Raw genomic sequence first — 16,626 nt, 5'->3', positions numbered from 1 at the left:
AGCTTTTATGTATGTTGATGTAGCTAAAACCCCATGATTCGGTGACCTTTCTGTGAATTCCTTAGTTTTTCACTCGCACCTCTCCTTTTGAAATTTACATAAAATGACTGTGAAAATCATACCATTAATCATAGGGCATAATACTATATATTAGGTACTTCTTTATGTAAAACCCTTTAACAGTGCATCTGCAGCCCTACCCTTTGTACTGTTCAATGACTTAACACATTTCCAAGTATCTAAAACAGCTAATGCAAGCTGCTTATATTAATTAAACCCTGAAACCCTTTCACCATAACCGCCTCCTCCCTTGTCTCTCCCATATTGTTTGCATAGATGTTGCAGTTCCCCCTCTTGCTATAACGTTCGCTAAGTTTCCTTGATTATTTGTGATTTAAGGTACGGTGCTGCTGCTGGCCAAGCTACAGACAACGCAGTTAACTCTGCCGTCAACGTTGGTGTGGCAGCATTTAATATTGACAACCTGGGCATCAAAGCAGTAGTGAAAAAAACAGGAAAGGAAACTGCCAGCGCCATCCTGGAAGATTACAAGATTCGGGAAAAGCAAGAGAAGCAATTGAAGAAAGAGGACAAATAATTTGTACTTCTTTCTTTTCCCCCAGAGCTTTAATATATACAGTAAATGTAAAAGTGTAATTTATATTGTATTTAAATGTAATTTGTGTGAATACTAGCAATACAAGAACATGTTTGATACAGTATTATTTGATAGCAATGTAAAAGAAACAAAAAGACAGTAGTTATTGGACTCCTGTTATTTATGAAAAAGATGTGCAATAACTTGTATAAATGAAAACACAGATTTGATTTCCTGAGGTAAATGGAATTATCATCCTATTCCAAAGTTAGACCACTGCTGACCTGAATTTATAACAAAGATAAAACTACCAAAAAAATATATATATTTATATATTTTGACCATGCAGTTTCTCTTCTGTCACTGCAAGTGTAGTGTTGAGATAGCAGCCAGTGCCCATAACCATAATTTACCAAAATAAGCCTGCATTCTGTAGAAAAGAACTACTTCAGAACAAGTGTTCCTTTAAATGGTACAGTACACAATTAAAATACGTGGCACAGGAAAATAACCACACTTGTCTAATGTTTTGGGACCACTGATAGAGCATTTCATTATTTGACAAGGAAAAAGAGAAACATTGAAATTGCTTAATTTATTAACAAAATATGCATTTACACTGAAGTCAGAATGGTTATTCCTGATACAAATGTATTCACTGCATTCCAAAGGATTATTGGTTTAAAAGCTCACTGCCACATTTCACTGCTGCTACTTTCTCCAGTCTTGCCTGAGCCTGCAAATGAAACATAAGTTTGTCATTGTTTTTGCAATAGACACCAAATATGAGACTTTGTAAGTTTCCCCCTCCCCCCCCCTATACCAACACATAACCATACTCTAGTTTTAATGACATGTTACTCTGATTTTACACTTAAGCTTACTATAGCCAATATACTTTTGAGTGATTAGAGAAGACATTTTGGGAGATAATTTTTCCTTTTATTCTGAATATCCTTTTTGTGATGCATTGCCTAATAAAGCATTTTACTAATTGTAATATTTAATAAAGATAAATTGGTTTATTCCAGAAGTATTGTGCTTAATTTATGGATATGGTCTACAATCATTAAATATGGTCTTTCTCTTAGATATATTGACCAAAATCATATTTTAATGCTACAGCGGCCCAAGCAGACAAAAATAATAAAGTTTGTAATTTAAAAGGCATACTAATGAAGGCTTTAAAACCCAACACCTTGAAAAACATTATCACTGACCCCCGTTTTAGGAATCCTTTAAGTTTCCAAACATTAAATGAATAATCTTGTAAAAAGGTTAACTGCTGTTCTGACAATTAAGGATAAAAATAAATTAAAAATTGTTAAGATGGGTTTTAGTTTAAATTGTTTGTAAAAAGGCATTTGAAATGAATAAAGTGAATATATTATATAAAAGATTAGACGACGAGGATTGTTAGTTTATTTTAATAAAAATACTGCCCATACTGAAGTGAATCCCAAATATAATTATGTAGAATTGAAAATTAAAAGGTAATATAGCAAAACATTTTTATGCTTTAAAAATAATTGGATGGGGTTGGCCAGGCTGCAGAAATAGATCTTAAACTCAATGTGAAATATTTACTGTATTATAAAGAGATCACTGTTCCCCTGTATTGTATGCTAGAACTGTGGCGTGGCTTCCATGCAGCTTAGAAACTCAAAATTCTCTCTACATTGTGAGGAAGTGTGTGACCAAAACATGGCAGGACTTTTTACATGAAAACAAGCCCAAAAGCCGTACCTTATGTTCTCTAGACTTCAGCAGTGAAGATTCCCTTTGTTACATAACCTTGCGCAATTTGCTGTAACTAAAGGTTGTACCAAGCAATTCTTTATTAACAACTGAGATCTGCTGGAAATAGGCCTGGCAAGCTACTGTGACCAAATAGGAAAGAAATAAGCATAGGAGGAGTTTAAAGACCTCTTCATTCACTATTTATTTTGTAATTTTTTTTTTTTTTTTTTTTAAACTGCAGCCTTTTACAATCAATAAATACATATAGAAGCCCTTTGCAAAGCACAGAAATAATTTTTTTTCACCCTTTACACTTTTGTTATCCTCGTGTTTGGTCATCAGATATCAGATTGCTTTAAGCCTTGACTTTTCTGTCCCTTAGCAGTAAGATGCAAATGATTGTACACTAGCCTTAAGTAGCATCTATCATGAGTACCTTCCAAGAACAAAAAAACAAAAAGAGTCACGTTTGTATTCCAAGATGTATTAAAATTAGCATAGCTAGGAATTCAAGCCAGTGGTCTCCTGCAGGAAAACATGTATCATATATGTAAATGTACAGCTATGGCTAAAAGTTTTACATTATCTAGAATTTTAAGATTGAGACTTTTTTCAAATTAATAATAATAAATATGAACATAATTGAGATATTTTATTCAACATCATGTAATCAAAGAAACTACTAAATTATATTGCAACAGTCTACCGGAAGTCATTAGTAGTAGATTTCAACATGTCACTTTTTCAAATTGTCAGTTTTTAGTATGGAAAACTACAAAATGATAAGTAATTCAATCTATTAACATAACATTATTCAGCAGGTTTCATTTAACTTTATGAAGCTATTTGACTAATGCAAAACGTTTGGCCATAGCTGTATAATAAATATATATGCAGTAAAAAAATATTTAGCAAATAATACATTGATACAATACAGTGTTTTCTCATAGAATGCTGGCATTTTGTTTTTTATTGTATTTTTTTGGCAGGCTGCACCTGTTTAAGAAAACTGCACAATATCATTAGTCACGCAAGGCCAAATTGGAACCCAGACAAACATTTAAATATACCCTCCTGTATTTTAATATTAATTAGGTAATTTGTAATTTGTAATTTGGAAGGAGAAATTCCTCTCTAAAAAGAACCCACATTATCCAAAAGGTACAATCCATTTTTTTTTTAAATAATAAAGTGGCTCTTTATCAATATTTATGTCAGTGGTAAGAGCCATTTTATAGTAATCAGCACATCTGTAGTGTTTGCATTGTTTCGCATGACTCAAATGTCCAGTGGATGCCCATTTGCACTCACTGGACTGTTCCTGTTTTTTTTAAATAACATTCTAGAACAGTTCGCAAATATTAAACTTAATTTGGTTAATGGAAACAGGCCACAAAAAGGTTTGTGAATAGGGCCTTTTTTATTTTATTTAAAAATAAGACAATAGAATTTATGAAGCAGTGTTTTTTTTTTACTGGTGCTTACTGCACCATCTAGAGGCCACAGTTAATGTTTATCCTAAAAGGCACACCTTTGTTTTTAATAAAATATAAATGTGATTTAATTTATGTTTTACTTTATTGGATGATATAATCCTGTATTATCATAATATTCTTCAAGTCCCTTTTTAATTTTCCAGACTTTATTAAAATTGTTATCTAAGGTGAAGGCAATTTATCTGATCATAAAGCCTACAGGTCAGCATAAACGACCTCCCCTAAGTCTAAAAAAACAAAATGACTCACAAACAAATAAACAAATATAAATCAATCATACTCCAGATGCTACTAAAAAAAAAAAAAAAAAAAAAAAAGAAATTCACAGGTCCCCAAATGTCCACCACAGATTGTAGCTTTAGGGAGATATGAAACGGAGATGTAAAACAGAAAATATCTATTTGTTCTCATTTAAATTTGATTAACAAATAATGTGCTATGTTGTTCACTGCATGATTTAGTATTTTCCCAAAACCCGTTTTCCCTGCTAAAACTTAATTGAATGTGGCCTGTAGTACTGCAGCATATACAACAGGCTTACACAGCCAATATGAAACCTTCTGTTTCCGATGTTTTGAAACAATTCCTTTGTGTGCTCTCTACGTAACCACAAAGCAGATCTCTCCAACAAATAATTATTTTAAAATTTTAGTCGGGGGGCACTGGCTACCTCACCTTTTTAAACCTGTATGGCACTACATTCAGCCAATATGTTACAAAAACTAAAACAAGAGTATCGCCTTAGATAATGAGAGTTAAGTCTATCTATGGGCATGATTTTGTGTAACCAAATACTATTTAATAAAGTTACCTATCAAAGAAGTTATCGCTGTATATCCCTCCACCGCATCTGCAGATATGGACGCCATATGCAGCCGGCAGACAATCCCCAAGTTTGATAGAAACTTCTGTACAATTGGCTTCCCTTGTGTGTTTCTTTGCTGTATTTCTCCAGCTTTCTCCTCGATTAGAAACCCGCGGCTCAATCGTTAGCGCAGGCGCGCTCTGTCCAATTTGGTCACTTCCGTGTCACGTGTGGAATCGTCTGTCTCCTTGGAAACAGTAGTAACAAAGTTCTCGGCTCCAACAGCGTGCCTGTGAATATGGAGGATGCAGATTTTATAAATTATGATACAGATCGCCTAAGGATCGAGCTTGAGCAGGAGAAGCAAATGAAGTGAGTGTTAAATACACAGACTACAAAACAGTAGGAAAGCCTATAGTAAATTTACATCCCGTTGATACATAACTGCTAACATCTGCCACCATGCAAATGCAGTTATTGTCGTTTAACACGTATTATTATTACTGTAACAAAAACCTTGTTACACTGTAAAATAATATGATATCATTTTAAACTATGCATCTCACATTTTTTTCACATTTATTATAGGGAAATGCTAGAACAGTCAGCTTCTGAACTGAAAAATACTGTGACTGACTTAGAAAAGAGATTGAACAATGTTGAAGATGAAGGTAAATTAAATTGAATTCAAGAGTTTAAATAAAAAAATGTATATGTTATTTGTGGTAGTGCTTAGAGATATTGGACTGTAAATTCAGAGCCTTGAATCTTTTCTAGATCATGGTGTTTTCTTTAACAAAGGTCTAGAAAAGTTTCACGGATATGAAATAATTGAATCTCATAAATGCCCTGTGACAGGGTCAGTGGCTCCCTGTCTCACATTACCATGTCTGTGGTGTGTGTAGTTTGTCCATGTTGTGAAGTATGAATCAGCTCCCCCACTGTAAATATGCAGAAGGATAATTAAGTAAATCCTTAGGAGTTTGATGCTTCAGTTGGAGTTATTGACTCATTGACTGTCAATTGACAAATTAAAGTATTGTTCCAATATATAAGGAGGAATGGGATGCTCCTTCAAGGTGGAATGGTTGTAGGAATAGCTGTTGTATTGTGTTGCACAGAGGTATTGGCACTGTGGGCATTGCTCCTTGAGCCAAATAACTGCTGAGTCCCCTGCTTAAGGTGTCTTCCTGAGGGCAACATTTATGTGTTTTTGAAAGTGTTTATTTTCTAGAATGTTTCCAAACACAAGCAAACATGTTTCCCGGCGTAGACCAGGGTTCTACTTTGAGAAACTTTTTCAAGAAAAATTTTGCCTTTAGCCAATCAGGAGAGACGCTGTTTGCATGAGTCATCGATCATGTGACTATGCCAAACTTCTCCAGAAGATGACATGGTTTGGAATCCTGCTAAAATCAATCGTTTTATTTATTGATATGTACAGTATGCTGGCACATTGTAGTGTCATTTCAGGTTATTCATGGTCCTACAAGCCTCAGCAGTTCTTCAAATGTGTCTGGGTCTATATGAACAAAATTGTGATAACTTAAGTATTTAAAATATGTTGGTCTCTACTCACGATTAGGATCCACTCCCTTGTCCACACGACTGCTCCTGTGCTTTCCATTCTTTTAAAAATGTTTTAGTGGAATTATAAGTGCAGCACCACTCAGTGCAATAAGGATTTCCTCCATTTTTGGAGTGTGCAGCAGGAATGATCACGTGCTGCTTGAAAAAGTTTCCCCACAATATTTTTTATGACAGTTTTTGAAGAAACGTGTTGCAGGAAGCATATTTCCATGTGCATGCTGAACTTTAGACTTTGTGGAGAACAGCAATCATCACAACTCCAAGCAGCTCTTCAGTAGTTGTGATGGTAAATTAGCCTAATCAACACTAATGACCCTCGCTTGGGGTGAGCTTATCTGAATAATCAAATAACCAGTTTGTGCAGCTCTAATACTGGTACTTACTGGAAACATACTTCATGGTGGTAATTGGGGAGGAGGCTACATTAGGTAGTGCAGTAGTTCACCAGTATACAACCTCTGGGGACACAGATTTAAATCTAACCTGGACACAAGAGAATAGACTCTGTTGTCTACACACAATTTGGACACATTTGGCTGTGGCCACTTGCAGATAGTCTTAAAAAATAGAGGCTCTGGAAAATGGTTGGGCATTTTTGTGCATTTCCTGTCCTGTTGATTTACAATGATCTCCAGTGCTGCCAATATCACACCTTTCAATTCTACCAACATTTAGAAATATAAATGTGATAGAAAAAGTATGCATAATTGGTCTAAACTCTTGGTACTATTGTGCACACAAATTGTTAACATCCAAATGTTAAAGGAAGTGAAAATGTCTAAATGTCTAAAGTACTGTAACTGAAATACAAAGAAGTGTTTGCTGTGTTCCTGGAGCAACTGTGAAAACAGGTGGCTCTCACATTAACAGCTTCCCATGACTGTATGAGATCTTTCTTTTCTCTGCTTTCACAACTTCAAAATCAATTTCTCTGCAGCATAGCGACAGCAGACAGTCGAACTCTAACCCATATGAACTGGTTTTATTGGAAAACACAATAGTACAGGCCATTATAAACATGACAACAACTCCTTAGAATTTGAATTGCCTTGTCAAATAAAGTGTTGTTTTGCAGTCTTCTTTAAAAAAAAAATAGTTTGTCTGTAAAAAAAAAGTTAAATAACCAGAAATAAATGGAACAGACATTTGTAACAGTGCTTGAATACCTTATACCACCAGCTTTTCCCACAGCCCACCACCCTGTGTCTCAACAGCTCTTATATGTCTGCAGCAGTCTTTCATTTGTTAATCACCCTAAACCGACGCATACACAAGGGTTACTTTTGTAATATCAGCAGTTCACACTCCGTAATTAAGAATAACTATCACAATGAAACGTTTACATTGGGAAGCCGACTACCCATTTAACAGAGAGAGGAGCATACAGCTCAACATTGTGCTGTGTTATGTTCAGTTTCATTTAAATTCTAGGTAATGAATGGAAAACAAGGTTTGAGACACAACAGGAGCTGAACAGGCAGCTGGAAAGGCAAGTCAACCTCCTGCAAGACAAGATGGAAAACATTTGTGGTAATCCTGCAGGTAAAGTACAGATTAGTTCCTGTGTCTTAATCTACAGAGTTTAATAATAATTACCCCTATCATTATTTATTTTAAATACCTATCTTTTTATTTCTGTTGAAATTGAGAAAAAAAACCCCACTTAGCTATGATTTGCAGCATGACTGTCAATGTTTATCTTCAGATTGCTGTGTTATAATGTCTATGCTTGGGGTTAAAGCCCATCAATCTCTGCTCTCATTAACTTCTTAAAAAAAAAATGCTTGTCAAGAATGATATCCGTGTTGATTCATAACAAAGCTAAGAGGCACAAAGAGATCAGGGAACTAAAGTTACACTTTAACAATGCAGTTATGCAATTGCTGCCTACGGGAGTATAGCTTTCAATCACTAACAAAGAGCAATAAAAACTGTTACCATTTCTTATTTGCTTTCAGACAGATTGTCTTCTATACGTTCATATGATGAGATGCCTGTGGTGAGTACAGTGTCTGCAAGTGAAAAGAATAAGCTTTCCATAAAGATGCATCGCGGGGAGTTAGACAGCATTCTCAGCACATTTATAATATATTTCTTTTAATTTGGTCCACAAGGCATGAAGAAAGCAGAAACAGCAAATAAATCACAGTTTAAAAATATATAATATGCTGTCGAATCTTATAGTAATTTAATTTAAACTGACCTACAGTGTTTTTGTTTCAGGGAAATGTTGCCCTTATATGAATCAGATGGACAGTATAACTCCTGTGTGCTTCTCATGAAGCTATAACTATGAATCCTCCTACTATTTATAGGAGGCTGTGTGGTCCAGTGGTTAAAGAAAAGGGCTTGTAACCAGGACGTCCCCAGTTCAAATCCCACCTCAGCCACTAACTCATTGTGTGACCCTGAGCAAGTCACTTACTCCGTCTTTCGGGTGAAACGTAGTCTGCAGCTGATGCATAGTTCACACACCTTACCTAGTCTCTGTAAGTCGCCTTGGATAAAGGCATCTGCTAAATAAACAAATAATAATGTGCAACAATAGGTAGTAATAAATAACCAAGGTCCCTTATTTTCAGTTTTTGTACCGAGAACATTTCTAGGTTAATAATAGCTATAGATCATTCCAAAATGTTTTTTTTTTGTACTGTTATTACAAGAAATACATGCCTTTACATTTGGTAGATATATGGATGTAAATAATAGTCATCATAGTACTATTAGAGTCCGCCTCTTCAGTGTACTGCATTGCTGATACACATTAGCTTCACCAAATGTACACTGCCCCTCATGTACTAGCATTAGCATTCACAGTAAAGCATATGAACTGATTTTCCATCTGTTCCCCAATATGTCCCAGAAATCACACCTTTAATTTATTTTTTAGAAACACAAATATATTTCCAGATTTATTTTTTATTATTAAATCTAAACCGAAATAACATATTCAATCTCTTATAGCCGATAACATTTAACAGGAATCACCCACATGATATGTGTTAATTTGTATTTACAAAAGGAAGTGTAAATAACAAAAGGAGGCTATATCTGGCAGTCTGGATTATAGTGGGTTCACAGCTATGTACACGCTTGTGTGACTGATTATTGTATGAGCTCCCTCTGGTACATTTTCCAGTCTCATGAACATGTTTTTGTTTTGTTTTTAAAAAGCACCACAAGGTGGCATCATATTGACAGAATGTTTGCAGCTTTCTCAGGCTTTAATATAAATAATGGACCCGATTCACAAAGCCTTAACTTGTGAGTTTCTTTAAAGAATGGGTCTAATATGATGTAAAATAAATAAATAAATAAATAAAAAGGCAAAGAAGATTTTTCAAGCACAACGGTTTAAAAATAAACGATTATTATCCAATGAATGCATTTACCATTTCTGATCAAGTCTGAACCAGATGCCTAATGCTGTTTACTTCAGTTCATGATTTCTGTACAGATATGCTTAATACCACAGAATAAAGTTTTAACAGTCCAATACTGCATACTGGATCTGTTAAATCAAGCACCATATCAGTTATACATGCCACTTGTTTCATTGCTTCGATAGAGAGGATGAATGTTTCCAATTGGTACCAAATTAAACTCTGGGGATGTGCATCGCTATAAAAAGTACTGTAGAAAAGTGGAACTTTTGACTATAAACATTTTGATGCAGGATTTTTTTTTTTATGTAAATTGAATGTAATTGTAAAAAAACTAATAATTTGAAATGCATTAAGATGAGTAATAAACTAACTCCATTGTGATTTAGCAGTTGGTTCAAACAATTTAACAGCAAATGCTGGAATTTTTTTGTAGAATTCTGTGGAAATAAATATAAAACTATAAAGAAGGGGCAACAATATTAATCCAGAAATAGGACAACAGGTTATGATGGGTGGTTTTGGGGGTGATAATAATAATAATACAATGACAATACAGTACACATTTCACTTATATAGCGCTCTTCATGCAAGCATTCTGTTTTCAAACAGGATTTAAAAGATTAAATTGTGCTAGCGTTCCTGAGATGAAGCGGGAGCAAGTTCCAAAGACGAGACGCATTATAACTAAATGCCACGGCTCTGACAGAGTTCAAACAAGTTTTAGGGACTGTCAGAAGATTAGCATTTTCTCAGGGAACGACTGGGGACATATGGGGTCAGCAGATCTTGAAGATAAGAAGGTCCAAGACCATTTAAGGCATTATAGGTAATAATAATAATAATAATAATAATAATAATAATAATAATAATAATAATAATAATAATATAGAAAGATACATTTTATTAATCGCAAGATTAATTTTGATTCATTTTTTTAATCACTTAAAATGTAGCTTTTACATATAAAAGCTTGTTAAACCGGTTATGTAATGCACCTCTTTTTTCATTAAGTATCGTGTTTAATCAGGATTACTGCTTTTCTTAAAGGGCTTGACTTGATTAATTCTGTTTCTTCCCACACAGTGCTTAACCAGTATCAGTACTAAGCATGCTTCCTCCAATATACTTTATATAGTACTTTTGTATCACAGCATTTCTGAATGTTAGTCTGGTCATGTTGCAGTCAATGGCTGCTGATAGAGATACACACATTAAACTAGTTGGTGTAATGCTAAATGATTCAGTAATTCAATATGAAAACTTATGGTCCAGTGGTTAACGAACAAGGTTTCTAACCAGTAGGTCCCTGGTTCAAATCCCAGCTCAGGTACTGACTCACTGTGTGACCCCGAGCAAGTCACTTCACCTCTTTGTGCTCTGTCTTTTTCAGATGAGACGTTGTTGTGACTCTGCCGCTGATCCATAGTTTGACTTACATAAAGGCGTCTGCTAAATAAATAATACATTTAATTTAAATATTTTGCATTCACAAGGTGTACACATTTAAGTTTTTTTTTTTTTGCAGAAAAATGAAAAAGCATGAACAATAGATTTTAATGGATTTGAATAAAAAGTATTGATACAGTATATTTAAAAAAATAGTTAGCAGTGATATTTCCAGGGGGGTTAGCAGCACTTAACCACCTCTTGAGAGCAAGAATGAATGGGCAGCTCTCATTTTATGACAAGTGGTATCTCTCTGCCATTCACTTTCATTATGATTCTTCAACAGTGTCACAAAGGGTCCCATTGAAAACTTAGCCAAGCCGAATGACTGATTCAGTTGAAGTCAGACTCAGAGCAAAAGCAGCGCATAACTGCCCTTTTTAAAAAAAAAAAAAAAACCCAGGACCTTTAAAAAAGAAAGACCAAACACTACAGTGCACATGCAGTGTACTTAGAGACACCCATCTCCCTAGTATACACTTTAACACTGTCCGGGATTTTTACCATCCGGAAGACTTATCTCCTCGTAGACTCTGCCCCTGACGTTATTGCATACTGTATGTACCACCTAATGAGCTCTAAGGGATTTCTCTAGGCTTGTATTCAACTCCAGTTTAGCAATTTGTAATATATTTGCTTGGTTTTCATCCAGCATTGGGTTCCCTGTATCATATAAGTGTATACACATTTTACACCAGTGTGATCCCTGTACAGCAAGTTTACAATAAGTACAGTAAGTAAGCTTTTACCAGGTGTGTATACAGTTAGAAAGACCTTACCAGGTACAGTAAAAGTTATGTTAACATTTGATTTTTTGACAGGGTGCACTAAAACAGATTCTTAAACAATTAGAAATGGACAAGAACAGTCTACAAAACCAGCTGAAGGACTATGCACTGAGAATAGAGCAAGAGGCAAAGGTTTGTCACCATTTATTTACTCTGTACCCTTACTGTAACAGTGTGTGTGTGTTTGTCATCATTTATTTACTCTGTACCCTTACTGTGACAGTGTGTGTGTGTGTTTGTCATCATTTATTTACTCTGTACCCTTACTGTGACAGTGTGTGTGTGTTTGTCATCATTTATTTACTCTGTACCCTTACTGTGACAGTGTGTGTGTGTTTGTCATCATTTATTTACTCTGTACCCTTACTGTGAGTGTGTGTGTGTTTGTCATCATTTATTTACTCTGTACCCTTACTGTGACAGTGTGTGTGTGTTTGTCATCATTTATTTACTCTGTACCCTTACTGTGACAGTGTGTGTGTGTTTGTCATCATTTATTTACTCTGTACCCTTACTGTAACAGTGTGTGTGTGTGTTTGTCATCATTGATTTACTCTGTACCCTTACTGTGACAGTGTGTGTGTGTTTGTCATCATTTATTTACTCTGTACCCTTACTGTGACAGTGTGTGTGTGTTTGTCATCATTTATTTACTCTGTACCCTTACTGTAACAGTGTGTGTGTGTGTTTGTCATCATTTATTTACTCTGGACCCTTACTGTGACAGTGTGTGTGTGTTTGTCATCATTTATTTACTCTGGACCCTTACTGTGACAGTGTGTGTGTGTTTGTCATCATTTATTTACTCTGTACCCTTACTGTAACAGTGTGTGGGGGGGTCTGTTGTCCGTCCCCCCCCCCCCCTGCTAGGGATGCATTTCTCAAGACGATGGGATAAAGCGGAGGGGGTGTTCACACTTGAGAGTTTGCAAGTAAATGTTTGTCCATTTTGATAAAACTGTTTAAGGACCTTCTTTTTAACAAGGTAATGAGTTTATTATAATATGGCGATCTTTGGAGGCTGGATATCTGTATGTCCAGGTGCCTCTTTGTATGTCACACATATTGTGGTTAATTGATAATAAGGGTAACATTTTCAAGTTATTCATTTAACAAGTTTCATTTCTTTTTGTAGGCATACCATAAAGCAAATGATGAGCGCCGCGCATACCTTACAGAAATATCACAGGTGCGAAATTAAAATACCTGACCTCCCATTCAGCTGTACAATCTTGTGGAAGGGCAATTTGTCTTTTTGGTTACCAGAAGGATAACAATCTCCTATTCATAGTATATCCAGAGGGACCTTGTGATGATTTGAAGTGTGGACCAAAAGAGTACTACAGGCAGGTACAGGAGAGGCACCACCAATGCATGTGACCCTAGCAGGCATTGGTGGTGCCATCCTGTGGCAACCCATTCTATTTGCTCCCCATGGAGTCCAGGTACTACACACTAAAACATGCTGAACTGCCCTACTTATTTTTATTCATGAACTTTACTTTTGCAGTTTTGTTTGTGCTGCTTTTGTATTAAAATTCAGTACGCCTGTTTCTCAGTATAAATAAATATTGAATACTAACTAATGCAATTAATTGCTTCTTCTGGTAGGCATATAATTTCAGTCATGTTCCAACAGTTTACATACTGTATCAATGCCCAATTGTAAATGGGCTCTCAGTACTATACTTTAGAAGTTTTACAACAGTGATAAAAATCACTCCAGTTGAGTTGGCAGCCTTTCTAATGTGCAATATTCTGAACTTCTTTTATTTGTGCACATACTGACTGTATGCATCTCTGTAATCTTAATTAAACTGATATTTTAACATCTCCGGTTCCTAACACATAGCAATTTACGCTTTTCTTTTCTTTATTATTCTTAATCACTGAAGTGCAAAGATTACGTTATTGTGTGAAAAAATATTAGCTGTTGAAATTTTCATCTCCCCTTTCAAAGATTATGCTGGCATCAATAATGCAGTGGCATTCTTATTCCTTTCAGATATAGTGAAGCATTTTACAAAAGATTTTTCCTATAATTATTTGTTTTCAAGAAATTTATACAAATAAATTCCCATGGGGGTATGTACTCTTTTGCCTACAACTGTATTAAATTGGTCTTAACAGGCAGATAAAAAAAAACAAAAAAACAGCCAGTTTGAAAACAAACACCACATACATACACTCAACTTTCGTCAGTGTAAAAGCTTCTTTCAAAACAGCACATGTGAGATACACATAGCACACAGGAGGTAACATTTCTGGAATTGTTTCATTAGCTATAACCACGTTGAGAATTTTTCCATGAGTTCAGGAATATAAATCAAACATTTTAAACCGGTTGAAAAAATCTGATCATACTTTTAAACTTGGCACAAATTATTTTTCAATTGACGCTTGTTAGATCTTTGTGTTCTTTTGAAACAGCTGTAGTGGGCATTTTAAAATCTTGGTCTTTGTTTAGGCATCGACAGTAATGGATGCAACCAAAAAGCAGCAGGTGGTTCAGGCACGAGGGACACAAGGACATCACATGATGACGTATGTATTTACATTTCTAAATCAAACTCAATGTAGCTGCTATAGCAGAACACTATTTGAGAGGATTGTGGTATTTTAAAATACTGTTTCTTGGCATTCAAACATATAGAAACCCTTTCTTTAAAAGTAGAATAAATAGGGTGTACAAAATTAAGTAATCCTTGTATCATGTCATTTGGTTTCCAATTCTTGCGTGTTTCTGTTTTTTATCACATCCTTCAAAATTTGTTTAAAAAAAGTTTATAGCGATTTATAAAGTAGGTCTTTTAAATGTTCTATCCTGATTGGTCAAAACAGGTCAAATGGGGGTGTGAATATTGCAGCATATTCCCATGGGCTAACTTTTTTTCAAAAAGGGGTGAATCACTTGTAGATATCCATACGCCAGTAGAATTTTGAAAAAAAAAAAAAAAAAACGGTATCCATATTTTAATTTATATTATTAAACATGACTAACCACATTTAATATATAATTTTGAAAAAAACGGTAGCCATATTTAAATTCACAATACAGATGACTGAAGAGGTATATCAATTTTGATCTTTCGGGAAACCAAACTTTAGATGAGATTTTGGATGAGTCTGAATCAGACACCAACACTTATTCAAGTGATGAAAAAAAAGTAATACTGCGAGGCATCAAACTTACTGACGCACAAATACACAGAATACACCACTTTCTGGGCATCAGGTGTCCTTTTTATGCCACTGTCTGAGGATTTCAAAATGCAAACAACATCTTTGTTGCCACTGTGAAACGGTACCGCAAATCTGGCATGGATACCTCCTGTCACTACTCCCAGATCACAAAGGACAATTAAAAAAATAATAATAATCTTCCCCAACACTGTCACCTGACACTGCTGCAGGTCTTGTGAGAAATGTTTGTTTTGATGTGCAACTAAATATGGCCAGACGTGGCAAAGAAGGTCCGCGTGATTGTCCTGCTGCACTTCCTCAGACAACGACAAGGACAACAAACACCATGTTGCTCGAAATCGCTTGCTGCAGCGCCACCTACTGTTCAGAATGAACATCTAAAAAAAGGGCCTGTAAGTCTTCAAAGCTGCCATTTCAATGGCAGTGTTCAATTTAACATCTATAAATGGTGCTTCTTGTTTTTAATCAGTTCAATGTTTATTAAAATAATAATAATAATAATATTTTAATTAATGCATTTTTGGTTTTATTTTTTTTTAAGTTAAGGGACTTAGGCGGAAGGATATTTCATAAAAAAATACTTTTTTGTTAATTAAAACATGTTTTTACATTTTTTAATTTTTTTTATTTAGTTAGTTGACCCATTTTATAAGCACAATAAGGCACTTCAGGGTGTGGGATATACACATCCTGGGCAGTTAAAGCCTCCAGGGCGTGTGGATATTGTGTGGAGTATATCCCACAATACACCCTGTTGTGTCTTACTGCTTACATATTCTCCACTAAAGACCATTACAAGATGCTTTTCCACAAGGGCTTTTTGCATCATCTATGTGATACTCAAGGTAAGAGACTTTATTATTGGTCTCACTTTCAATACATGGAGACTTAAGTCATTTTGTACACAATATTTATTGTATCACTAAGCTACATGTTTTAATATATCCAATTTTGTATATTTAACCATTCAGTAATAGTACAGTACCACGCAAGAGAAGCCAACCTTTACATTATGAGCAAAGGGATTGTATTATCACCACAGGTTCTATACAAGACATAGAAGGCGTATTCTGTACTTTTATTTGATGTGTAAATGATTCACAGAAGTAGTGGAGTGTGGCATCAAGCTGTTTAAATGGTCATATGGGTTTATTACAGTATTTACTAACTCACTTATTTATCTAGAGGGAATTTCAACGTGGCAAACAAAAGGAGAGTTTTACATCCCAAGAAAGGACCGATTAAGAAGACAGCTGCAGTGACACGACTTCCCAAGTTAAAGTGTTGATTCAAGACAAACTGGTACCATTGTTAAATATTATTACAGGATCATGTATTACGTGATGAAAATTATGTTTTTTGATAGTTGGTAAATATCCAAGTATTCTTTGCTTATAGTATAAATGTACATATATATATATATATATTAATATGCTATATACAATTATTTACAGGATACCGGATGTTAAATTCTGTATTGTATGAGATTTTTGTTTTTTTATAACACACCTAAATTCTGTTTCTGCAATGTTAAGAGTGTAATCAGGTTTTTACAAACCCTTATGCAATAAAT

General features: G+C 34.9%; 2 protein-coding genes and 1 long non-coding RNA gene across 5 annotated transcripts in view; 2 read left to right on the top strand and 1 right to left on the bottom strand.

The window, feature by feature from the left end:
* The window catches only part of LOC131696619 (spartin-like), a 15,887-nt gene extending 14,264 nt beyond the window's left edge, over nucleotides 1-1,623 (top strand). For all 3 annotated transcript variants that reach the window (XM_059028600.1, XM_059028599.1, XM_059028598.1), the window contains one exon: nucleotides 400-1,623. In XM_059028600.1, the coding sequence (XP_058884583.1) occupies nucleotides 400-598 (199 nt within the window). In that variant the 3' untranslated portion in view covers nucleotides 599-1,623. The remainder of the gene's footprint in view (nucleotides 1-399) is intronic.
* LOC131737728 (uncharacterized) lies at nucleotides 1,175-4,909 on the bottom strand. Its single transcript, XR_009329333.1, has 2 exons — nucleotides 4,646-4,909; nucleotides 1,175-1,334 (listed from the first exon to the last, which is right to left on the bottom strand). It is a non-coding gene; the product is annotated as an uncharacterized LOC131737728 (long non-coding RNA).
* Nucleotides 4,893-16,626, top strand: LOC117407091 (coiled-coil domain-containing protein 169-like). Its single transcript, XM_034011720.3, has 8 exons — nucleotides 4,893-5,011; nucleotides 5,228-5,310; nucleotides 7,661-7,771; nucleotides 8,188-8,228; nucleotides 11,883-11,981; nucleotides 12,985-13,038; nucleotides 14,317-14,393; nucleotides 16,239-16,626. The coding sequence occupies exons 1-8, from the start codon at nucleotides 4,938-4,940 to the stop codon at nucleotides 16,339-16,341; spliced, it is 642 nt and encodes a 213-aa protein (XP_033867611.2). The 5' UTR covers nucleotides 4,893-4,937; the 3' UTR covers nucleotides 16,342-16,626.

Source organism: Acipenser ruthenus, chromosome 8 (assembly GCF_902713425.1).
Source record: "Acipenser ruthenus chromosome 8, fAciRut3.2 maternal haplotype, whole genome shotgun sequence".
Taxonomy (NCBI): Eukaryota; Metazoa; Chordata; class Actinopteri; order Acipenseriformes; family Acipenseridae; genus Acipenser; species Acipenser ruthenus.
The sequence above is the reverse complement of the archived record's forward strand: the minus strand, read 5'-3'. Positions and strand labels throughout refer to the sequence as shown.